Here is a 24,290-nt window from a genome sequence, read left to right as displayed (position 1 = left end):
TGATCCCTCACCGTGAAAATAGTGAAAGGTATGCAATATTTATGCTGGCACACTTTAAACCATTCAGTGATACAGTTCCACTTGTAGAGTACGGTGACACCTTTCAGCATACCTTCAGTGTATATGACTTTAGTGAGTTCAGCAAAACCAAGATGCGCAACTGGGAGGCAGCATATGAATGCGAAGATGCAAGAGACAGTGAACGGTTGCGCAAGCGAGCGACACTGCTAGCAGAATCACGTCACTTGACAAAATTCATGTACTCATCTGTTACAGCAGACACAGATGATGATGTTGATGTTACATCACATAATAGACGAAGTGCAGTCAATGACTTTAAGATACAGCAGTTTGTCTCTTTACTTGAACAGTGCAATTGGCTCCATCACAACACTTATCACAAGATAGCTGCACTATCCACTGTTAAATATAATATAACCCACTTGCAGTTGCAGAAGTGAAAGTCAGCCCTACATGAGCAAGAGATGCAAGTAATGCAGAAAAGACGTAATGCTGGCAACATGAGCTCTCAGTTTACTCTCGAAAAAACTCCTGCATACACTGAGTATTACATGACGCCTACAATACCAGAACAATTAACCACATGCACAGAAGCCCCAAATATGAGTGATACTACTGCATTAGTTGAACAGTCCCCAATGAAAGTTCTACAGTCTGTTCAGACATCCTACAATTTAAATGCTAAGCAGGCATGTGCCATTCAGATTTGTGCAAAACATTTTATTCAAAACTATGTGGTCAAATCAGACACTGTAATGGAACCACTGTACTTGTTGCTCACCAGTCCTGGTGGCACAGGCAAGACGCATCTTGTCAAATCCTTGAAAGAATTGATGACATACTTTGGCTGCTTATACCAAATTCGTTTTCTTGCACCTACCGGCTCTGCTGCTGCCCTAATCGATGGAATGACAATTCACAAAGGACTTGGTTTGAAGATACAATCAAAGACAAAGGGTAAAGGCAACAGGCGACTGGGCGAAAGTGAACAGGACTATACAGTAACAATTAGTGTTCAAAATCGTACAGTATTGCATAATGAATGGCAGCATGTTGAGTTTGTACTTATTGATGAAATCTCACTGGTTAGCTGTCAGTTACTCTCTGAGATAGATCATGCATTACATTATGCCAAAGAAAAACCAGATGTATGGTTTGGAGGTATTAATATAATTTTTGCGGGAGATTTTTATCAATATCCTCCAGTAGGTGGCACACCGCTATACACATCTGTATCAGCATATGCAAGACAGACATCAGATGAACTCAGCAAGAGGCTTGGTCGACTTGCATGGAAGCAAGTAAATGCAGTCGTAGAGTTGACTGAGCAACAACGTATGAAAGATGATCCTGAGTATGGTGATGCAGTCAACAGATTGCGAACACGTGAATGCACAATGGGAGATGTTGACCTATTTAATACACGGGTAGTTAAGTCAGCGACCCATCTTGATGGCCTTCAAATAAAAGATGATGATGATGATCCTACAGTAATTGTCAATACCAACCTGCTATGACAAGTTATTAATACTGAAAAGGCACAGGCAAACTGTGATGCAGACAATGGTTTGAGTTTAATAATATGCACAGCGGTCGATAAGATTGATGGTCAGGTACCTGAGAAATCCACTCGTGATGCACTTCTGTGGCTCAATGTAACACCACTTACTTCTGAAGGTGCCCTCCCAGCATTCATTTCATTATATGTAGGCATGCCTGTGGTACTATGCAGTCGAAACATCTCCACAGAACTTGGAATCACCAATGGTGCTCAAGGCATAGTTAGGCACATCTCGATTAAACACTGTCCTGTTGGATACACATATGCAGATTGTGTTATAGTTGAGTTTCCTACAAGCAAGGTACATCTGCCTGATTTGCCTTCAGGCTATGTGCCTATTGCTCCAACAACATGGCAGTTTACAACTACACTTAGAGATGCCAATGAAGATACACAAAGGTACCAAGTTACCCGACTGCAACTCATCATACAACCTGCATTTGCGGTCACCGGCCACACATCGCAAGGCAAAACACTGCCTAAAGTACTTAACAACATGACTGAGGGCGGCTTTGCAGCCTACGTTGCTGCATCGAGAGCATGCACACGAAATGGCCTATTCATCTCAGAGCCAGTAAAGTTGGAACAGCTAAACAAGCCTGTTTCTGCTGACCTATACCATGAGACACAGAAATTTAAAGTGCTTGAGCAAAATACTCTAATTCACTATGGCTTTAAAACAGGATCCCTCGTACCTTTGCCAAATCCTGAAAGTGAAGATGACATCTCCACAAAGTCATTTCATGTCAACTTTAGTGACAGTAGCTCACAGTCAAAAGGAACCAAACGGAAAGCCTCACAAATGGAAGAATCAGGGATTTTGCCATCAATGTCAATGCCACATTCTGACTCATCACCATACATGTACAAGCACGGTTGCCAATGGTCATCCACAGACTACTCATGTGCATATGATGCCACATTTATGTCACTTTATCACAGCTACTCTCAACTGAGCTCTTCTTTGCATGCAATGTGGAAGAATCAGTCGGCTATTGCTAGTCTGTTGGTCAGTTGTTTTGAGAATCTGAGCCCAGACTCCAGTGCTAAGCAGTTTAACATGCAACGTGATTTTCTCCGAGATTTTCTTAGTAGACGATCACCTATGGAATATCCAAGATATGGTCCACAGTTTGCCTCTGCAGCAAGCATAATTGAATGTGCATTGGAAAACACCACTAACAATATAGTCACGACCATACAGTGTCTTGCCTGTCATCAAACACGCCCAATCACACTAAGAATCCCATCTGTTATTGTGTCCACCGGCATGCAGTCCTCTGCTGAAACTCAAACTATACAAACTTGGTTAAGTAAGACCATGACATCATCCATTCTGCATGCAAGAAGATTACTATGTCAATGCAACAGTGAAGTTGATCATAATATAAGCAACATTACACCACCGCCCATCCTATACTTTGAATATCCTTCACAGGAACATACAGTTATCACTCCCATATTTGATCTGGAATTCAATATGCAGACCACCTACTCATTGGCAACTGTAATATACTTTGGATCTAGTCACTTTACAACACGTCTCCTCCACTCTGACAACTCAGGATGGATATACGATGACCAACAGAATGACGGTGTCCCACAATATGAAAACAGAATGGATACTGATGACCTTACACCACTCCTTACACTCGACAGACGCTGGGCGCACATCCTCGTGTATACATCAAATGGTCCATTCAATTGAATCAATTGAATCAACAAAATATTGTATTATTGCCACCACGACACTATATCTATTTTACTGACTTTATTACCTGATCGACATGATCTTCATGCTCAGATGATCCTTTCATTTGAATTTTTAAAAGACAGTCATACCATCAGTATCTTATATCATATGACTATATGTAACAGTACTGCAACTATCCCACCGGCTTCATTACCTGATCTACATCATCTGTCTTGTCCAATACTGTCAGCAAATTCAAGTGTTGTTCAGTACTGGTTAAAACAGAAGGCACAGACTGGAGGTAAGAGAACCGTCTCTTCTTCGGAGCCTTACCTCCACCAGTGTTATCAGCCGCAGCAGCAATACGCATCATCGACAAGTGCTCTGACTCGCAGTCCGCAATCAGCTATAGCCACCATTAGAAGTCATTTTCTGATAACAAACAAATGCGGGTGAACACCAACTCACCTTCATCCCCAAGCGACTTACAATCATGACAGTGTCAAGTCGTGTAAGAAACTTGCGACCCACGTTTTCCCCATTTGGACTCACATGCTCACGAAGCCGAAAGTTTACTGAAAGCTCAACGAGCTCACCAGCATGCACCATGTCAAGGGATGACTGCACAGGAGTAGACCACCTACATAAACACAACATCACCTCAAGCAATGCGGACAGATGATTTCATATCATGACATACCTGTCATCATACTCGCCCTTCAGCTCCATGCATGACACGACATTGTCTGATGTCCACGAGAGCCTTCCACCAGCAACTAGCTCTGCCAATGCACCATACGGGTCAATAACCATGTTCAGATCGGCACTGTCAAACAACGGTGCTTCCACCATAGGCGTGAGCACACGTGTCTCTGCAATAAAACATGGCATGGTGCCAAGCCAGACATCATCGATTACAGATGTCATTCCACAGTGTGCATGCATTTCCATGAATCATAAGATGTTTGATCGGGCAGTGATGGCTCGCCAGAATGCAGGACCTTCACCGGCAACCACAACAGTCTGCAGAGCGAGATTCGGATTTCCCCTCAGCAGCCTAGATAGGAATCAATCACATCAGCAAGCAGCTTGTGAAGTGCAGAAGTGACAAACCTGAATGAGCACCTGAAAGGGGGCAGAAGACTCATCTGAGAAACAAACCCAGACACACGCAGTGTAACCTCCTTGCACGAGCTTCGCCACACCAGGTACAAATACCCACCCGAACTGACCTGAACATCAAATTGATGCTCGACTGTCTCGAACTGATCGTACGTCTCGAGCAGGAACTGTGATCCCTGTCTATCGGCACCCATTTCCGGATTCGGCGCCTTCGTACGTGTGGTCCACTTGTCGACTAATTTCACTGACCAAGATTCAACCATCATACAGTCCCATGACGAAAACAGAAACTCGACGCACCACAACGCGCATCCTGAAAGACCTTTGCCATCGTGTCGGAACTCAGGTGAGCCTCCAAATTCATTTTGATCGAAAGCAGCAAGATTTTTACTAAACTTTATACACCAGTGTCAATTGCCAGCAAGACACGATCAATGAGCAAGAACGAACACACCTGTGGAGGTAAGTAGCCATCCACAATGACCGACGCTTGCCCCCACACGACAAACTGTTCGCATGTCAGATTCAAATCTTACCGTCACGCCCAGCTCATTGCGGACATGCGCCACTGCTGCGCATCAAATTCGGTGCACGTTCATGACCGCTCTAGCCACATCTCCATCACTGACACGGACGGTCACCGACGTTCTCCGCCACCATCGCCAACTCGGCCGCGACGTGCAGCAATACCAACACGGAACCTTGCCCGACCCAAACGCACGTCCCCACTGGGCGCGCGTTCACAATCGCTCTCCGCAGCACCTCGACCGCGGACGGCCTCCACCACCTGCATTCTCGCCAATGCGACCACCATGCAGACCTGCCATTGGAATGCCAATACCGCGCCTGGCCGACCGCAAAACACGCGCCCCCTCTGCGCGTGCAGCTTCGTCCCCCCTCTGGCTCAAGTTTCGCGACCGCACACAGCTTGACCACCATGCAGACCTCCCAGCTTGCCAACACCAATCCCACGCCGAGCTTCTCGCAAAACATGCGCACCCACTCAGTGCATATTTTTCTCCGCTATTTTGTTTACACTTTGCTGACATCCAGCAGTCCCAACACGACGCCTTGCCCGACCGAAACGCGCGCCCTCACTGCGCGCGCAATTCGGCACACGTTCATGGCCCCTCTCCACAGCACCTCGACTGCCAACGCCCTCCACCACCTACACTCGCCACCTCGACCACCACGCGGACCTACTGTTTGAATGCCAATACCGCGCCTTGCCCACCGCAAAACACACGCCCCCCGCCGCATGCGCCACCACCTCGACCATCTCGCCCACGCTTCACGACTGCACCCAGGTCGACCACCGCGCGGACCTCCCATTCGAACGCCAAGGCCGCACCTGGCCTCTCGCAAAGTGCACCCACGCAGCGCACGCAATTTCCTCGACACTCTCGCCCCCATTTCGGGACCGCGCCCAGACGGCAAATGCCAACTGGCATGCCCCAATAGTCGCACCACGAACAACTCCCACTTCGCCCGATTTCCTCTCGCAACTGCCACCATGGCCTCCATCACTGATGCTCCTGCAGCCACCACTGGCATCAAATGCAAGATGAGGCATCCATCGCTGTCCGCGCCAGTGCCTTCACCCGCAAAAAGGCAGAAGCCCGAAGACAGCGACGACATGTAAGTCTTCATACCCACTCACCGCCATATACCGGCCAACATGCAGTTCTTTGCAGCTTCTCGCCGACAGCACACACCGACTCCACCGCATCTGATACTCCCGCAGATGATGCTCTTGCCAGTCACCGATCCGATGAGACTCCCGGTAAGCCCTACCGCAACAAAGGAAAGCGCGTCGAGAAAACCAGGACACCATAAGTCACCTTCCGACACTCGACAGACACTTCCGCTAATCACGCCATATATACAAGAACTGAAGTGCTTCAGTCGCTGTCGAAACTCAGGCACGCCCTTTGGCAATTATCCACCATGACCCACACTGACACCTTCTTGCAGAGAAATGCTCGCCATGACACGTGCCATGAACAACGTGTTTGTCCTCGTGCAACCCGTGTATCTCAAGAGGGCATTCCCTTCGAACATCACCGAGTACGTCCATTTGCCCTTGCTTTTTCTGCCATACTACTAATCGACCCCAAAGACATCTGGACCACGTCTCGATCGCCACCGCACACGACATCATCAATCTCGTGACCGCAGACCCCACAGCACTCCACTTTGTCGCCGTCGGAGCCTCCGACTACCTTCAGCTCAAGACGAGCACCCATCTCACGCTCTTCTCTGTTGTCAGCTCCGTTACCCACAGCGACCTGATCAGTCCGAGCGGTCACAGCCGTCAACTCTGCGTTGCACCATCAGCACTCACCTGGCCACATGTGGCCACCGTCCTGGGTGCCATTCTCAACAGATGAACACTCGTCTTCCCGTCATTCCATGCCGGCCTCTCCTTCTCAACAAGGCTAACCACCAGCTCAAACACTCCAACCAAGATCCGCGGCATGGCTCCTGCCACTCCGGTGAACGCACAACGGGGTACGTGACGTCTCGCACTACAAAACGTTCGCTAACGCACCCTGCAGGTCCACCCCCCGTGCTGCCCGCCGATCGAGATGGTAAGATCGCCCCCAACCTTCTCCCGCATGCGCCCTAATTCACTCCTCCTGCAGTGCCGACTTTCGACAGGTGTAAGCCCTTCAAGTTCTCCATGCGGTCCATATCGATGCTTCCCAAAATCCATGACAATCTCTCCACAGAGTCTGCCGTCCTCCTGCTCTTCACTCTTGGGAAGTACATCAAGAGCCACCCTGAACTCAACGACGAAAACGCTGACACCACTATCTCCCTCAACATCCAATCCATCGTCCTTCTCGCCAATCCGGGATCGATGCCCCGCGGCTTCCTCGAGGACGAGCCCATGCCCCTCCTCGGAGTCTTCCGACCGAATTCCGAGCCTGACCAACGCCACTCGGATGACAGCGACGACGACGATGCCTCGCTCGTCTAGTTTTTTCCATTACTGTAACTATCACAAATACCTGTACTTGTACTATACGTATCAATCACACACCCTTGCTCATACAAAAACCGTGAGCACCCCGTCGGAGTCGGGGAATGGCGCGAGCGCCGCTACGATCTATATATGGACCGTGGGAAGTTCCCACGGGGGAGGGGGGGCTTAACCGGATTTTCTGACCCTGTGTCTAGAATCCGATTTATGCATGCCCCTTGCTTTGGTGCGTTTGGCGAAACCGTAACCACGGAGCGCGCACGGGACCGCTCTCCACCAGGCGAACCTTGGTCTTGCAAAGCACACCTTCTCAACGCCACTGCGGCCTGTATGCATGTTTGCATTCTCCTTAACCTGTCTCTCTTTAGGCCTGCCTTTTCTCATTCAGTTACATTCTCATCCCGGAGTATTTGCGTCACACTCGGTTATGCGCAGCGAGGACAGCGCGTGGCAGAATGCTAGCGCGTCGTTCAACACAGAGACTTCGGGCATTGGCCATGTCCCGCTCGACGTCGACGGGTATGCTATTGCACCGCCGGAACTCGAGCTACAGCAGGTACACATCTACATGAGACACGGTGCGTGATTTCCCTCAGCGTCTATACGAAGCCGTCTGCATCTGGCACACCATTGTCTCATAAATACGCCCTCGATCTGCTCTGAATCGACATTGCGGTGTCGGCGAATGTGGATCGCTGTCACGGATCGTGTCATGAGTGACAACACGCTGGCCATCCGAACGTCTGGAGAGCGTCGTGTCGTGTTTATGATGCTTGCGTACAGGGTTAACGAGGACGAAAGTATCGATTTGAACGTATACGCAAGATGCTTCCACGCGTTTATTCCCTCTTTAAATTTTCAATGCTGACGAAAGGAGCAGGTGAGCGAACGCCAGTACGTGTGCGCATGGCGGAGCCACCCGCATCCATACCCGAGCACTGGCTATTTTGCAACGCTGCCCACCAGTTCCGCGCCGCTGTCGCCAGTGGCAGCAACCAGACGCCCGAACTGCCCAGAGTGGCTGGACAGGAAGGGGGAGAGACTGACGAGACGCTGCAGACGCGACGCGTCGTGGAGCGAGGCGATGGGACCGTTGTGATGGGCGAATGGTGAGTCAGTTATGCCCAGTTTGTCTACTTTTATCGCCGTTGTTCCTATTCCTCCGAGGGTACTCTGTTCTATTATGGTTGACGGCAATAATATGATTATTGATTACACTCAAGTCTGCTGGGTGAATTGACCGACATCGGAAGACAGGTATGCAGCACCCTAAGCTCATTTCCCTCATAAAGCTTGTAGCGATATGACTCACCCTTGTCTCTTCACAGTCGACGTACAACTACGGACGCGCGCTGAGGCAGCTCTACGTTAATCGGTGAGTCGTGTCCGTCCGAGTCACCGAGTACCCTTCATACAAGTATGTCACAGGTTAAGTTTCCTACCCGACATCGCCAAGTCCAATGACGAGGCTTACTTCCGCTCGACGAACGTGCCGCGGACGATCGAATCGCTGCAGCACGTCATGCATGGCTTGTATCCCGCGTCCAAGTCCTCAAACGACTTCGTTCCGCAAATCAAGATACGGCAAGCCTCCCTTTTCTCTCGCTTCAGTCGTGCTCTGCTCACCAAAAGACTCAGTAATGCGAAGGAAGAAAACCTCTTCGGGAACACGAACGCGTGCAAACGGCTCGAGGTGCTTATTGTCAGCTATGCGAAAGGTAGTTACCGCGCTCTGCCGTGCATGCCAACCTCATCAGTATTGCAGCAGCCGCTACGGCATGGAATACCAGCCTCGAACCGCTCGACAAGAAAATCTCGAAGTACATCAACGGGAACCCTATCAGGCTCGACGGACAGCCGCGCGCGTCTGGCGTTCTCGACACTGCACGTACTCTCCTCTTCCTGGATGTCCTGCGTGCTGATAGGCTCGTAGATCAATGCGTGTGCGGCGCACGGCATACCCTATCCCCCGGAATTCAAGGAGAACGGTGTGAAGGATCTCATTGTGCGTGCTCGAATTTTGCGCCCAATTTCGGCGACTCAGTCCTTGGCGACAGGAGAAAGCCGTCGTACACGAATGGTTCGCAGGTAAGTGTCCGGCCTCTTTTACACGACTTCCGCTAACCCACACTGCTTCTGCAGGGTGTGAGATCTCCACTCGCTATCTGCAATTTGTACGCTAACGTTATTGTTCCCGACGAGCAGACAAGTCCGAGGAAGTGAGGAGACTGGGCATGGGCCCTCTGTTGAGCGATATGACGGGCAAGATGCGGACGAAGGCGGAGCGCGGCGCACAGGACCCGCTCAAGATCCTCGTGCACAGCACGCACGATACGTGTCTCGCCGCGCTGTGCAACACTCTCGACGTGTATGACGAGAAGTACGTGTGCCTGCCTGTCTTGCATGGGTCACAGCTGTTGAGAGGCTTGCGGTGTGCAGATGGCCGGCTTTTTCGTCAGCACTTACGTTCGAGCTCTTCCGAAGGCGAGAGAGCGTTACGAAGCAGTCGCAACCGCAGCCACCAACATCAACCTGGCAGAACGTCCTCGGGCTCTTCCACCGTCCTCAGCCCGAGAACGAGCATTGTGCGTTGCATTCCTATACTTCTATTCTCCAGAGCGAACCAAACTTAGGCTTAATTGATGTGACCCGCAGACGTCCGCGTGCGGTACCAGAACAAAGACCTCGCGCTACCGCTGTGCGCGCAAGACGGCAAGCACCTCCCTGGCTCACCCGAGTTTTGCACCTTCGCTGCGTTCCGCGAGCGCGTGCGGGAGCTGACGCCAACAAACTGGGAGTCAGAATGCGCCGTGCCTTCTGCCCGGTCATCCTAGACATATTTCCACGTTCTCGTACGTCAGGCTCCGCCGAGATTTTCTCATGTCTGGGGTGGGCCGCTCTGCTGCTACATGTGGATAGACGCGAGGGTAGGAGCATCTCAAGCACATCGCTATGGATTGGAGTCCTTCTATCGTTATTGTACTGGACCTACGGTTTCTTGCCTAGATATTAATTGCACAGTACTTCGAACAGGTTCACAGAATGAATTCCACTAGAGACTGGATATATTGAGATTATACCCGGGAGTTCAACGGACAAAATGCACCAGTAAGACCAAAAATAATGAATGCGCATTATCCTGTTCGAATGTCCGATCCGTAAAATGATATGTACGTTAAGAGCAGTAGGATGCGTGTCAGGCTCGGACCCTTGAGGGGTCATGCATGTCAGTTTTCATAGTTGCTTTTTGGTACTCTTACGGCTCTCGAAGTACCACTAACCAGTGGTCAATACATCAATTCCAGTATTGTCACTGACAGCGAGTGCGACTTGACTCACCTCCACGGAACGCTTGATCCCTTCGTCAAGAGAGACGAGGGGCTCATAATCCAGCGCATCCTTGGCCTTGCTAATGTTACACCACCTGGTAGTGGTGCAGATGATGACGAGGTACCGCGTGAGCGGAGGTTTCCAGCCGATCAGCCACCCGATGAACTCGAGGACCGACGCGAGGAAGAACGCGACGGGGCGGGGGATGACCGTGAATTTCTTGGGCTCCTGCCAACCCGCGGCGCGCCAGAAGGCGCGGGGCACGTCCCAGAACCGCCGCGGCTCGCCATTTGTGATGAAGAACGGCTCGCCTGCGACACGCGCGTGCTTCGGGTGTGCGGGATCGAGCCGGTCCGCCGCGAGGAGGTGCGCGTACGCGGCATTGTCGATGTAGGTGTTGTCGAACACGTTCGTGTTGTTCCCAATTTGCGTGTTCGTGCGCCCGCGCTGGAGCGCCCCCATGTACCCGGGTACCGCCACGCGGTCGCCCGGCCTACAGTCGTCGTCAGCGCGTCATCGGTGTAGAAGGGGATGCATAATTGCGCACCCGAAAAGGCCCGCGACGCGCAGCGCGCAGGTGCGCAGGCTTCCCCGCCCGTTGGCCTCGAGCACGATCCGTTCGCCCTGCGCCTTTGAGTCGCTATATTCGTCTAGCGGCTTTTCCGGGTATGGCACGGTCTCGTCGACGCCCGCTTGGTCCTTTCCAGCGAACACGGCACTTGCACTGCTGGTGTACACCAGCTTCGACACCCCGTGCGCAACAGCCGCATCGACAACCAGTTTTGTGCCGCCGACGTTGACGCGGTAGAGCAGGTCGCGCCCGTGGCCAGTAAACCCAATCAGTGCTGCTGTGTGAATGATGCAAGTCGCCTGGCACTGTGGACAATGTCAGAGGAGAGAGCGATGCACGATATGCGACGCACGTCCTGTATGGCCTGGTCGATTTCGTGGTCCTTCGTGATGTCGCCTGTGAAGACGCGCACGCGTTCGTCGAGGTCACCCGGCGCGACGCGCACGTCGAACACTGCGACGGAGGTCTCGCCGCGCTCGAGCAGTAGCCGCACGATCTGGCGACCGAGCAGACCGTTACCGCCAGTGATGAGGTATGAGTCTGGCATTGAGGAGACAGAGCACACGATGCTGGGGAGAGCGCCTCGGATCGTGTTGACCTCGTCCACCTCGGCGACTTACTATCACAACCGTCGCGATCGAGGCTAGGGCAGCTCTAAATTTGTGAGCATAGCCATACGTACTGTTGCGAACACAGAAGTCGAGGATTAGTCGAGGATGATCCAGAGTTTACACCGTCAGCTGGTCGTCGTGTTCCAGATCTTCCGTAAAATGTTTCAGCGTCCAATCTCGCGCTGGAGTGTCTCACCACATAACTTTGCCATCTCAAACTACTGGATAATCTGCAGAAGAGCGCGCAAAATCGGAATCTCTTTAATTCCGACTAGAAGGGATAGAGCGAGCCCGCTTGAGATGAGACAGATGGGTATTATGTAGGTGAACGTACAATACATGGATCGTCAAGAGAGTAAGTCCGTTGCAACAAACGATGAAGCCTACCGATGTGATTATAAACATTGCCTGTGAAAACCCCGCAATTTGCCTGCCAAGGCCAAATCGCAGGCGAAGGTTTCAAAGCTCAAACTGCGACGTCTGACGGAGAGGAAGACCGCTCTATACACCAGACACATACACTTTACATGGTCAGAAATATTGTGCATGAAACGTACCTTAGTATATATCGCGTCAATAATACGCATCGAATTGATAGAGTCTTCTGCCGTCCGCCAGGCCTGCGGTTCGCGACCGCGCACCTTGTCGATGAAGGCCTCCAGTTGATAGCGGTACCTGTACCAAGTTCAATGAGCGAAAACGACACGAAGATTCCGAGAAACACCTACGCAGACCACCAACCCTCTCCCCTTCCATCCTGTGGCTTCCAAACACGCTCAGTCCCCGCCTTCCCTCCTGTCAATGTGACCGTGATGGAGTGATACAAGCTCGGTAGCGGATAGTTGAATATCTCCACTGTACCATTCTCGCACTCCACGCGTCCGTGCACCTTCGGCCACGGTGGGAGCAGCTGCAGCGGGCCCCAGCCATCCATTCCGGAGTCAACGATAACAACCGCGGGTATGGATTCCGCGAAGGTCAGGTGCGCTTTAACGCGCTTGTCAATGTTCTTGGAGCGGCAGATGGTCGTAGCCGACTCCACTGTTGGTTCGGACGAAGAGAGATAGCGCAAGAGGTTGATTGGGTATGCTAATGCACGGTGGTAACTGGTAAGGCGCTGTCAGTGCATGGGTAGAACACGACTTACGCCCGAGATCCATCAGCGCGCCGCCGCCGAGTCCGTATTTGAATCTGATGTCATCCTTGCCAAAGGTAGAGCTCCAAACACACAGATGTCCCTCCATTTTCACAATCTTGCCAAGGGCGCCCTCTTCGATAATTTCCTTCGTTCGATAGACGGCAGGATGGAAACTGCAGGGATGACGTCTCAATACGGCGCCTACAGCCATAGAATTGAAAGGAGAGGGGAACGCACTGAGGCTGCCATGTCTCAATGAGGAGCAAGTTCTTCTCCTGAGCGAGAGCGAACATCTTGTGTGCCTCTTCTTCATTGTTGGCGATTGGCTTCTCGCAAAGAACATGTTTGCCCGCCGTAAGAGCCTTCATTGTCCATTCATAGTGAAGAGCATTGGGCAGCTGCAAACGAAACAAAGTATCTAAGCCCACCCGAAGAGCAGAATGGCATGGACATTACAGCAACGTAGACCGCGTCAATCTCCGTATTGTCAAGCAGGTCTAACTTCAAAGCATCGAATCTTGTTGTATTATGCTGGCTCTTTGAGTCACCCACCTTGGTATGCGTTAGAACCATCGTATGTCTTCGGAATGCCCCACTTTCTCCCGAACGCCTCAACTCGTCGCTGATCTCGCGCAGCGACCGCAACCAGCACTGCATCTTCGTGGCATTGTATGGGCTTCACAATGGCATCTGGCGCAATTTTGGCAGCACCCAGCAACCCGAATCTTAGCGGATTTGCGCCCTTCTCGACCACTGGCGGGTTGTTCGTCTGCCCTAGTCACATTTGAGTTTACGGAAGGATAAGTCTGAGAATGTGAGTATACCGACCTTACGTAGACGGGCCAGGAAGGAGAATAGATCTAGAGACATACCACCGAGACGACCGTCGTGGATGAGAGAGTCAGAGGGCCCGCTCCGACCCCGGGCCGGAGTCACTGTTATTTCCTTGCTTTAGCATCTCCCCTTCTCCATTTGGACACCCACTTAGGCATTGCACCAAATATTGCCATTATTCCTCTTTTCCACTGTCATCTACTTCACAACCAGGCTCCATGTATATGTATAACGATGTTGGCTCTCTCTCAAGTCTTCAAGCTTCAAGATTAAGACCGCGGCGAGAGTGTCGTGGGGAGTACAAGGGTTATTTCCAAAGTTTCTATAAGCTAATTTACTTACGGCCACTACATTCTCGAGTCATCACGCCGATACTCAAGCGCTGAGCGTAGTTAGTGGTAGATCTGTCGCACCCTGAACGTGTTGCGTCTCCCCGCTCTTTAGACTAGCACTCAGCATGTTCCCACACCGTACGCCGCCAATCCATCCAAAGTGTCCAAGAACCCTTGCAGGCTAGGGCCGCATACGGCGTTGAACTCCTCCGATATTCGTCACTCAACAATTGTCAAATCTCCGCGTCTGCCTTACCCTCGGAAGACGTTATCAACCACACCCGTCGCCGGATACAACAAACGAACAAACTAAACCTCAGCAGAAGCCGATGCGTTAAGAACGGGGAGCTCCAAGTCGGCAATCACGCAGGCTACTCGTGTCCGATTCCAAATGGCAAGGTTGACCTTTGGCTGAGTATCACACGGATAGAGTTCATTGATCGAACCGATGGCGGTCGTCCGTTTCAGACGGTCGTCCAAGCCGTCCCGTACCATTGGACTCTTCAATGTGCTCGTGCATGTGCCCCTCGGAACGATGTTTACATCTCTCGGTCGCACCGAAGGACCTCACGGAACCTACGTTATGTCCGAGTCTTCGATTTCTGCGTACAAGGAGTGAGCGCTTGAGCACCACACTGAGCAGAGAACCAACTCACTTTCACCCACCGTACCACCACTGCCGTTAACATAGCTTCTTCTGTGGAAGGTCACCTGTCGTGATAGATACAGGTCAATCCATATCATTCCGCGGACGGATGTTTGATGTAGTGTTGTCGCGGAGCTCGATCGCAACATCCAACCACTCGCTGTTAGAGCTATGTCTACTTTCTTCCGATGGTAAATTGAATGGGGCGCCGGGGGAGACACCTTGCAGAGGACGGTAACAAACTCCGAAAATTCAGCGGTATCAGAGAAGTAGGCAGGCACAGCGGCCTCCAGTATCCGCCGGATGGACCGTAGGTAACCTGCAACGATATTCAATAGGCGATGATTCAACGTGGAATTTACGCACCTACGCACCGCACGCCACATTTTCTCCGAGTCCGAAACTCGGATGTGCAGTAGTAATTCTTGTACGTAAAGATTGTCAAGGAGTGTATTTCAACGTGATTTCAGCATCGTTCTCGCTGGTCTTCCACCTTAAGCTTCTAGTAGCCAGGAGGTCGATGAGTCCATCGCCCGTATGGAGACGACGCGGATCCTACACGGCCAGACATCTGCGGCACCGGAATGGGGCCTGAGAGCGGAGTCGCCGCAACAGCCCGTGCCCGGCACGATTACTACCCTTTTCGTGTAATGATTTTGGGGTCTGCCTATTCTGGCCGTGTAGTGAAGAGTCGTTAGAGAGTTGCAAGTCCGTGTTATCGCAGATCGCCGCGATCGCGCAACACCGTTAGCCATATATGTACATTGTGTTCAGGACGGAGAAACTCGACGGCGGATAGACTTGGAGAAGTATAACGCTACCATCCACTAAATCTCCGCCTGATAACGTAGCACGGAGTAGTATTAAAAAGGTAGTGCTTCCTATCATACAAATTGCGTACGAGATTGAGTAAGGTCAAACTCTTGCAGCAAAGCCTGCTCAGATACTGATAGGCCCCGTACGCTCCGAGTCGTTTGTAGTCGCTTCCGATTATGCGGAAACCTCTACTTGGGGCCCGGTAGTCTTCTACTGCAATAGCTTTTGGTTGTGAATATGCACTGAAATTCGTGAAGAATATTGTCGACATAAATATACTGGGCTTGGTCTTAGTCTTCTTGTATGGAGGTCGTTTGGTTACGGTTCGTTTATGGACAGATGCCGTGATGCCGATGCGTGGCTCTCGCGTGGTTCATCCAGGAGACCTCAGTCACCCCTTACGTGCGCTAGTATTTTTCCTTAGCACCTGCCATTCGTCCCGCATGTCGTGCTCGCCGTGCGTCGGCTCGAGCTCATCGTTGCTGACGACGAGCTCCACTACATGCTCAAAAACTTCTCCTAAATATTTTCATTCCACTAATTACTATGTACATAGCAAGAAGTATTCATCATGAATATACAAGATGCTCTCACGGTAGATGACCTGGTTCAAGAAGTTGCACAGTTGCGAGTACCTAACCATGGCGTCGACACCGACACCGGGCCTGTGCTGAAGCTCATGACCTTTGGGCGGCCCTTACCCTTGAGGGGCGTGCCCACGCTGAGGCACTGCGCAGTGGGCGACTTCTCGCTGAGCGGCCACACCTCCGCGAGGATCAGGTCGCCCTCGCGCGCGAGATACATGTCCACATCCAGCGGGATACACGTGGACCTTCGTGCCCCGCTCTGCCATAGAGACCAGCGTGCACGGTGTGGAGAAGTCGATGTTGCTGCTGCTCCTGCACCACATCGAATTTACCCTCCAGACCCTTTCGGAGCTCGATATATTTTCTCAGACTGGGCAATATATGCGCCTCGTAATCTATCATAAGTCAGTCTTGTTCACGACATAGGGAAAGTCACTGCGTACCATGCACTTGCTGGTCCAGTTCAAGCATCAACGTAAACGAACGCTGTAGAGATAGGGGAAGTTGCTCGAGCACTATAAATGCGTGAGTTTCATCCGTATATGCATGGTGAGGCTCACCTTCGTAGTTCTCCTCCTTGAACGCGTCTCATACCTCGCGTTCCTTGTCGGATGTCGCGTCCGCAGCATCCACAGCATCTTCGGGGCCACGTGGCTCCTGTTCTTGTTCTGGCGTAACCTCGACCACTGGAAGTTGCTCTATCACGTTCTCCTCATCTTCTGGAAACGCTTGAGAGCGACGCTGCTTGCGGTTTTTGCGGTAGGACATTTGTGTGATCGTGTGGGTGACACGTCCAGCGGGATACATGTGGACCTTCGTGCCCCGCTCTGCCGTAGAGACCAGCGTGCACGGTGTGGAGAAGTCGAGCTATCTCAAGATGACGTCTCCAAGGTAGAGGTCCTGAGGAGCTGTTACAAGTGAGACGAGGTTCGCGAGGGAATAGAAGCAAAGTACGGTGTCGCACCACCGAGGCTCGAAGCAGTCTGCGTCAGTCTGTGTTGATGAAGAGCTCACGGAGTCGGAAGTCGTAGTCTGGCGTCTCCTCGAAGCCGAGTTTCCGGACGTAGTTCATGTAGATGGCGAACTCCTCTGTCATCCTCTCGAAGTTCGCCAAGTCCATGTTTCGTGACAGATGTCGGAATATATTGTGCTGTGGGTTTGTTCAGCGGCATCTGAGAGAATTGGGCTATATCTTGCTGTTGAGATGGTGCCAATCTTTGGACCACTTTCAACTTTCGCCAATTCCGACTCGTAGGCCAGATAAATACAGATTCCAAGAAACCCTGAGTACAATGAAATTACTATCAAGGCTTCTACGCATTCAATGATGATGAAGACATTCAACTTGCGGTTTCTGCCCATGCTGCAGTGCCTCCTGTTGGAGAAGATGCAGGTGGCGAGGAGTGGATGCCCGTGCTGGATCTTCATCATCCACGCGAAGGTCGCTCAGTCGTCAGGCATTCTGGGTCTCAAGTCAATGATGGTTTCTCGTCAGATGCCCCTTCCGGGCATGAGCACAATGAATGGACGAGTAGTGACACGGATTCGGACTAGTACCAACTTGCTGAATAGATATATACATGGTAGCTCTCCAGCAAATGTGAATTCAGATTTTTGGGCTACGATGGCCGCAAGCATCTTGCGCACTACTCATGCGGCTGATGGTCTCCTGATGTGATTCGCGGCAGTGCTATATCTACATTGAAATCCACGCAACACAGTGCTGGACTGTTCCTAGCCCATGCTGCACTCACCATCTCGAACAATATCTACCTGATGACGGCGAGAGCACCTTACATATTCATGATGAATACTTCTTGCTAATGTACTTATGTACATGGTAATTAGTGGAATGAAAATATTTAAGGGAATTTTCTGAGCATGTAGTGGAGCTCATCGTCAGTGACGATGAGCTCGAGCCGACGCACGGCGAGCATGACGTACGGCACAAATGGCAGGTGCTAAGGAAAAATACTAGCGCACGTAAGGGGTGACTGAGGTCTCCTGGATGAACCACGCGAGAGCCACGCATCGGCATCACGGCATCTGTCCATAAACGAACCGTAACCAAACGACCTCCATATTCTTGTTATTTCTTCATCTCCTGCGAAAGTAGCAGTTGGATTCGTGACCACATCATGAATGCGTTCGCTTGGCCGAGTTATGTTGTTGCAGATCCTCCGCGGGACAATCGAGCTTCCTGCAGTCGGAACGACGATACACATCCATGGCCGGAACCGGTACTCCAAAGTTATACTTACTTTGTTTCACCGAACCTGCAAGGCGAAAACCCCAATGAGATGATCCATCCATGTTTGAACGGCGTGTCTGCGTGAACAACGTGCCACATGATTAACCCTGTGTGCGTTGTTGTGGGTGTTGCCCACGTTGTATGCACGAGGCGACGCGGTCACGTCACTATGCAACTGATTGCGTGAAGAGCGAGGGAGGTATGCCATTCACTTCGCACGAACGAAGCGCACAGAAGACAAATTGTAAGGTATCTTTAACGAAGACGGAGTCCACTGCAAGGAGCGGGTGTATAACCAAAAATTACAAGGCCGACTGTAGTACCTTCATAGTGAATCCATAGTGTCTACCGGGCCGCAATAATGAACGAATGTGTGGCTCAAATAGGTAGCACGGTGTTGAAGACGTAGTCCCATATCTTGCTCGTCACGCCGAACCCGAGGTCGAAGTTCTTGTAGTGGTGCGCGAGGTGGTACTTCTTCATCTCTTTCACATAGATAGGCAGTTTGCTATGGTGAAGCCTGTCACCGGTGAAGTTAGAGTGAGGATTGTAGCGGCAGTCAATTACAGATTGGCACTTACGCGTAATGCATGCAATCATATACGATGTCTGATAGAGAACAGACACTAAATAAGAGCATGGCGGTAGGGCTGGAAAACTTACAAAAAGTGAAGGCGCCGGCGATGATGCCATTCGCAACTGCTGCTGGGAACAAGGCGTGGGCCAGCGCAGTCATAGGCGCTTCCAGAGCAGCGAACATAGCAGGAGGCATCACCAATCGCAGCCTACAATGTTCATTATTACCACGGTCTTGGCAATGTTCAGAGAGTATTACCTGTCCATAGGAAGATAATGATGAACGCCATGTAGCAAAAAGTGCACTGTTAATGCCGCCGGGTGATCCGGGAGGTAATAGTCCATGTGGAATAGGCACCGGTGGAAGATGTACTCCAGGATCGTCCACACGAAGTTTCCTAAGAAGAAACAGAGTAGTGTCTTCACAACTGACAAGAGTGGGATGGTGGTCGTGGTAATAGCAATGAGCGGCGCAAGAGGATCTTCTCTGAACAGGGGTAGGGAGTCATTGCCCAGTGTGAATTGGACCAACGAGCGGATAAAGATGTAGCTTGCAATGGGCGACCATACGATCGGCACAACGTACCACGCCGTACGTGAAAAAATCTACTCGATGGCATATGATGAAAATACTAGAGTGGAGTACTTTTGAGATGACTTGCCTCGAGGTAATCCGGTCCAAAGAGACGCGGAGATTCAGGAGTGTGGCGAGGTTGGTGAACCTGTTGCAGATAGTACGACTTGCTAAAGTTGGCCTCCCACACCTGGCGCAAAAGCGGCTGGCGAAGGTCGAGGAAATGCGTCTTCTCAAAGTCGGCAGTAGTGTCCGTGTTTTCGGGCACGAAATCATCGGTAGCTTCCCAATCTGCATATTCGCTCAGTGTCTTTGCATACCTTTCCCACAGCAACGCGGCACGTGTCTGGAGGCATCTAAGACATGTATTAAGGCGGCCTAGAGTGACTGAGAGCACTCTAAAGCCATGTCGCAGTTGCCTCCAAACGGTCACAGTGGTTGCATGGAATACGCACCCTCGCGCACGATATCCGCTTCAGAGCCAATCCTCCCAATGATGCATTCGTCCAGCATGTCATACGCTGAATCCGAGTGGTCGTGCTGGCTTGAGTCCTTCATGATTGCGCCAACGTCCCTTCCGGCGTAGCTCAAGAGGAGGTCGTCACCTCCCGGGTGGTCGGGCAGGAAATTGGTCACGTCGTAAACCTTGCCATCACGAGTGACCCAGCAGCTCGACGGAGAGCTGTGAGCAGCAACATCCTCCAGAGTATAGATGCGGACTCTTTTCGACATGGTGGAAGGAAGAGGGCGGATGGAGTTGAAGATGAGAGCTCCTCCGAATATTTGAGCGCGGAAATCTCGCCATGGAACATTTATTGGGATCATTCACACGGTAACGTGCAACTGCCTCACATGGTCTTTCCAAATCTGGACTTACCTGGACCATAATAATTTATCTGATAACGTCTGATGTCTGCAACTGCTGTGCCTTGTTCTCTCTGGCACTTTTTCTGTAGGGTCTGCGGGTTTAGCTTATGTGGATTCGCATTACGCTGTGTTCAATATCATGGGGAAGCTAAACTTTGACATCGACGATGCCGACCTGCTCAAGACTTACAATATATCAACTCTGTCGCCGGTGTATTGTGCCAGTCCATTCTGACTGAGAATCGTACTTTCCTAACTGTTATTCTGTTATCAGAAAGTGGGAAGAGATAGATCATGACGCAGACAACTCGCTCGCGGGTTCACTGACAAGCTCGAGCAACGAAGGGGAAGTCGACCCACTGGCTCTCGGAACCGTCATCGAGTATGTAGGGTACGCCTTAGTCGAATCATCAGTCGTTAATCATATTGCTAGTGTACGGAATATGGACCTAGATACCAGTCAGTCTAGTCGATACTTCCTTTTGCGTGAAACCAGACGTTCATTTAATGCTGCAGAGGCTGCTGTCCTCATTTCCTCCAAGTCATTCAACCCGAAAGCCTTCCTGTCTGCGGTACACCCTAATGCGACTTATCAGGATCTCGCGGCAGGTATCGCTCACCTCAGGGCTTCGATAGAGTCGAGATCGGAAGCAGTGAGGATTCTTGTGGAGGAGAATTTCGACAGATTTGTGGCCGTCAAGGCGTCGACTGATGGTACGCCATAATGTCCACTGTTTCGTGCTCATGAGAGGTGAAACCATTTCTATTTGCAGCGCTGCATGCAGAGATGCGGGAGGGACTCTTGGCAGGGCAGAACGACTTCGGAACGAAACCCCTACGTGAACACCTCAAGAGTAAGTTCTAATTACAGGATGTGAACACATTTTACTGAAATCCCACTATCGTGTGGAGATTCCGCACAGAAAGCAGATCAAGTATTTCTCCCGGTTCTAGAGAACGCCCTCAAGGCACAAAAACTGCGTACTACGCTCAGCGTTTTCGAGCGGTCGAAATTCTTTTTCAACTTACCAGGTTCACTGATTGAGTCAATCGATTCGGTATGTTTCGCACTGAAGTCAGCATCTCAGCTGATGTCGTGGTCGTGTACAGGGCCGCTATGAAGCTGCCATGAGAGACTACAAGAAGGGCAAATTCTTGCTCGAGTCTCGACCGGGCCAACTACTCCCAGTGGGATCTAAGAAGGATGGTCCGGCTTCTACGAATGCAGAGGAGCGTCAGAGGCGAATATTGGACAAGGTGTGGAGCACTGTAGAGAAAGTAATGGGAGAGATGAAGAATCAGCTTGTTGCGAAACTGGAAGACCCCTCTCGAAGTGTCGAAGAGCAGGAGAAGACGATTGAGTACGCCCTTTACCCTACCTGTTGTTGAGCCTTGAGTTTGATCAACACTGGATATAGGATATTGGTCGAATTGCATCCAACCGACGACCCAGTATGGACTTACTTCGACGCTCAGCACAAATACATCCTACAGCACATGCAAGAAACATACACCGCTTCCGTCGCATACGTTCAATGTAGGTGTGATATTCCGATTATTTTTCGCAACGAATAACTTACATGCCTGCCAGCGGTGTTCGAGAGAGCTACTCCCCAGGATACAAGTTTAAGAGCACTGACTCCAGCTTTGTCTGAGCAACTGCAGAGTTGTATCATCGCGTTGGAGTCCAAACAGAACGATACCATTATTCGTTCGTTGTTGCCTGTTCCAAGTGATCTCATTCTAATCTGTCTTGTGCATGCTTACAGCTCAATCGGGTGGACATGATATTTGGCAGGCCATTTTGGCGATGGTCAAAGGTGTCTCTGAGGCCATGCTGTCCTCACTCCCGAATTTTTGGCGAATCGCCAGATCGTTCATGGACGGCAAGTTCAAAAAGGTATTCCATCGTCTCTCCTCTGGAACGCGGAGCACTGAGTTTCATGGCCACGATCAGGGGCCTCCATCACGTCGGAGTCCTTTGCAATGTCGCACAATGGCACTTGACATCGTGAAGCTCTATATCTCTCTCCTATCGGAATTTTTCATGTTTTCCGACATGGCCGTAATGACCCCTCCGGGTAGTGCTTCCGACACAGCACCTCCCTTACTCCCCAAGGATTCAAATTCGCTCACGACTGCTCATCATCTGATGAAAGTTCTGGGGGAGCTGCAGGACAGCATCAATGATATCCAGGGTATGGAAATTTCCAACGAGGCCTCTTCGATCCTAAAGGAGTTGTTGGAAAGTGCTCGGTGGAAATTCGAGGACATATTCACTCAGGCCTGGCTGAGAGGTGAGAAAGAGAATTCCTTCGGAGCCCCGGCATCGCTCACTCCACTTCATCGTAGATGCAAACGTCTTCTACAATCTGGAGAACTGGATCGGCTCGGCCGTTGTCCCATACACGACTATCTACCTATCACAGATGCGGGTCTTCCAGAAGCATGTCACCACATGCGCGTTCAAGATAGCTGGTGGAGTGGATCTCTCGTCTTCCTCCAGCATGTCGTCATCGCGTGTGGGCAAACGAAGGCCTGTCGCACCAGAATTCACTGCCAAAATCGTCAAGGCTTTTCTAGATACTCTCTACGCATTCTTAGATGGGCTTGTGCATCTTGCCTCCGACGAGTCACCGACGGTGGCAGGGACACATCTCAAATTAGCGGATATGACTGTATTAACAGGGACGAACCCGCTGGAACTTGTCGACATACAGGATGCGGTATGTAATTGGTCCGTTACATTCCTACCCCCGATGCCAATTTCCTGCGTCTGTTGCAGGACAATCGGCTTCTGCTCGTTGTCTCGAACTTCGGGTATCTGATGAATTCGCTCATCCCGAGCATGACGAACGAATTGGAGGATACGTTCGGGATCACGACAGAAGATGACAAACGGGTGCGTGCCGACCTTAATGTTCCGACCCTTCCCCGGCTGTCCCTCTGAGAATATGCTTTGCCGCTAGACCTTGGCAAAGGTCGTGCAGGAACTCGACGAGACCCTCTTCGGGAGTTATGTCAATCCGAAAGCGGCGACTCTCATTGACATGGTGCGAAACGGTGTCTTGGATCCGCAGATGGACTGGTATGAGACGCCACAGCCAAAGGGTGTGTCTCATCGTCGGATCTCCACACTGTCCATTCCTGATCGCGTCGTTTCCAGAGATTCGCTCGTACGTGTACGAGGTCCTCATGTATCTGGTGGGCGTGCACGCCCAAGTCAGCGCCGTTGCCGCTCCGCTTTTGGAACGGACACTGAGCGCCCTTGTCGTGACCGTCGCAGAAGAAGCGCTGCGCTGCTTCCGCCAAGTTAAACGCTTTGGCATGGGAGGCATGCTGCGCGTACGTTCCTCACTTATGTCGCAAGTCCACGCTGACACACGTTGGCCATCCTTAGGCAACACTAGAAATTGAATTTTTGCATCAGACACTCTCGCGCTACGTGACCTCGTCCGCGGAACAAACACTATCCGATCTGTACACGACCATATCGCAAGCATACGCCCGTCGACCTGGGGATGAGAACCTTCAAGCGAACCTTGATGTAGTCAAGAAAACTTTGGCAGACACGCGTCGTGCAACTGGCATTGAGTTCCTGTGCTTCAGGCAGACCAAGGAAAAGTCTAGGGACAAGAGCTCCTCAGCCTCCAAGACCAAGGCAAAGACACCCCGCAAAGAAGATAACTTGGGAGCTGCTAAGGCGCCCATACAGTAAGACTCTGCCGACCCCGGCGTCATGTAGCATAGGGATGGATCTGGACGAATGGCGAC

At 51.1% G+C, this 24,290-nt stretch overlaps 11 protein-coding genes across 11 annotated transcripts; 5 read left to right on the top strand and 6 right to left on the bottom strand.

The window, feature by feature from the left end:
- Positions 1-3,468: 3,468 nt before the first annotated feature.
- On the bottom strand, positions 3,469-4,728 carry SCP_1100960 (hypothetical protein; the record flags this gene model as incomplete). Its single annotated transcript, XM_027762532.1, has 6 exons — positions 3,469-3,681; positions 3,744-3,915; positions 3,976-4,147; positions 4,283-4,332; positions 4,389-4,641; positions 4,698-4,728. The coding sequence occupies 6 exons, from the start codon at positions 4,726-4,728 to the stop codon at positions 3,469-3,471; spliced, it is 891 nt and encodes a 296-aa protein (XP_027618333.1).
- Positions 4,729-4,994: 266 nt separating this feature from the next.
- On the top strand, positions 4,995-5,965 carry SCP_1100950 (hypothetical protein; the record flags this gene model as incomplete). The annotated part of the gene is made up of 2 exons (XM_027762531.1): positions 4,995-5,403; positions 5,454-5,965. 2 exons carry the CDS (start codon positions 4,995-4,997, stop codon positions 5,963-5,965), a joined length of 921 nt encoding a protein of 306 aa, XP_027618332.1.
- Positions 5,966-6,384: 419 nt separating this feature from the next.
- Positions 6,385-6,787, top strand: SCP_1100940 (hypothetical protein; the record flags this gene model as incomplete). Its single annotated transcript, XM_027762530.1, has 2 exons — positions 6,385-6,464; positions 6,517-6,787. 2 exons carry the CDS (start codon positions 6,385-6,387, stop codon positions 6,785-6,787), a joined length of 351 nt encoding a protein of 116 aa, XP_027618331.1.
- An 87-nt stretch (positions 6,788-6,874) lies between these two features.
- SCP_1100930 (hypothetical protein) lies at positions 6,875-7,380 on the top strand (the record flags this gene model as incomplete). Its single annotated transcript, XM_027762529.1, has 3 exons — positions 6,875-6,908; positions 6,956-6,988; positions 7,043-7,380. The coding sequence occupies 3 exons, from the start codon at positions 6,875-6,877 to the stop codon at positions 7,378-7,380; spliced, it is 405 nt and encodes a 134-aa protein (XP_027618330.1).
- A 430-nt stretch (positions 7,381-7,810) lies between these two features.
- SCP_1100920 (Probable acid phosphatase) lies at positions 7,811-10,217 on the top strand (the record flags this gene model as incomplete). Its single annotated transcript, XM_027762528.1, has 12 exons — positions 7,811-7,961; positions 8,264-8,492; positions 8,607-8,640; positions 8,712-8,758; positions 8,812-8,967; positions 9,022-9,101; positions 9,149-9,267; positions 9,317-9,388; positions 9,441-9,471; positions 9,586-9,763; positions 9,823-9,968; positions 10,039-10,217. 12 exons carry the CDS (start codon positions 7,811-7,813, stop codon positions 10,215-10,217), a joined length of 1,422 nt encoding a protein of 473 aa, XP_027618329.1.
- Positions 10,218-10,617: 400 nt separating this feature from the next.
- Positions 10,618-11,831, bottom strand: SCP_1100910 (Sterol-4-alpha-carboxylate 3-dehydrogenase, decarboxylating; the record flags this gene model as incomplete). The annotated part of the gene is made up of 4 exons (XM_027762527.1): positions 10,618-10,659; positions 10,723-11,206; positions 11,261-11,589; positions 11,637-11,831. 4 exons carry the CDS (start codon positions 11,829-11,831, stop codon positions 10,618-10,620), a joined length of 1,050 nt encoding a protein of 349 aa, XP_027618328.1.
- A 523-nt stretch (positions 11,832-12,354) lies between these two features.
- SCP_1100900 (Probable D-xylose 1-dehydrogenase (NADP(+))) lies at positions 12,355-13,903 on the bottom strand (the record flags this gene model as incomplete). Its single annotated transcript, XM_027762526.1, has 8 exons — positions 12,355-12,396; positions 12,453-12,570; positions 12,624-12,984; positions 13,043-13,206; positions 13,271-13,431; positions 13,490-13,530; positions 13,586-13,802; positions 13,862-13,903. The coding sequence occupies 8 exons, from the start codon at positions 13,901-13,903 to the stop codon at positions 12,355-12,357; spliced, it is 1,146 nt and encodes a 381-aa protein (XP_027618327.1).
- Positions 13,904-16,270: 2,367 nt separating this feature from the next.
- On the bottom strand, positions 16,271-16,465 carry SCP_1100890 (hypothetical protein; the record flags this gene model as incomplete). Its single annotated transcript, XM_027762525.1, has 1 exon — positions 16,271-16,465. One exon carries the CDS (start codon positions 16,463-16,465, stop codon positions 16,271-16,273), a length of 195 nt encoding a protein of 64 aa, XP_027618326.1.
- A 371-nt stretch (positions 16,466-16,836) lies between these two features.
- On the bottom strand, positions 16,837-17,016 carry SCP_1100880 (hypothetical protein; the record flags this gene model as incomplete). Its single annotated transcript, XM_027762524.1, has 1 exon — positions 16,837-17,016. One exon carries the CDS (start codon positions 17,014-17,016, stop codon positions 16,837-16,839), a length of 180 nt encoding a protein of 59 aa, XP_027618325.1.
- A 1,861-nt stretch (positions 17,017-18,877) lies between these two features.
- Positions 18,878-20,381, bottom strand: SCP_1100870 (Ceramide very long chain fatty acid hydroxylase SCS7; the record flags this gene model as incomplete). Its single annotated transcript, XM_027762523.1, has 6 exons — positions 18,878-19,019; positions 19,081-19,108; positions 19,163-19,284; positions 19,335-19,681; positions 19,738-19,940; positions 20,105-20,381. 6 exons carry the CDS (start codon positions 20,379-20,381, stop codon positions 18,878-18,880), a joined length of 1,119 nt encoding a protein of 372 aa, XP_027618324.1.
- A 274-nt stretch (positions 20,382-20,655) lies between these two features.
- Positions 20,656-24,234, top strand: SCP_1100860 (hypothetical protein; the record flags this gene model as incomplete). The annotated part of the gene is made up of 16 exons (XM_027762522.1): positions 20,656-20,729; positions 20,791-20,898; positions 20,950-20,975; positions 21,033-21,230; positions 21,290-21,370; positions 21,429-21,574; positions 21,627-21,877; positions 21,935-22,053; positions 22,108-22,227; positions 22,286-22,416; positions 22,474-22,813; positions 22,869-23,242; positions 23,302-23,418; positions 23,486-23,627; positions 23,683-23,861; positions 23,917-24,234. 16 exons carry the CDS (start codon positions 20,656-20,658, stop codon positions 24,232-24,234), a joined length of 2,724 nt encoding a protein of 907 aa, XP_027618323.1.
- Positions 24,235-24,290: the final 56 nt, after the last annotated feature.

The sequence above is a fragment of the Sparassis crispa genome (assembly GCF_003851025.1).
Source record: "Sparassis crispa DNA, contig_000011F, whole genome shotgun sequence".
Classification (NCBI taxonomy): Eukaryota; Fungi; Basidiomycota; class Agaricomycetes; order Polyporales; family Sparassidaceae; genus Sparassis; species Sparassis crispa.
Note: the sequence above shows the minus strand (reverse complement) of the source record. Positions and strands in the feature narration are given on the sequence as shown.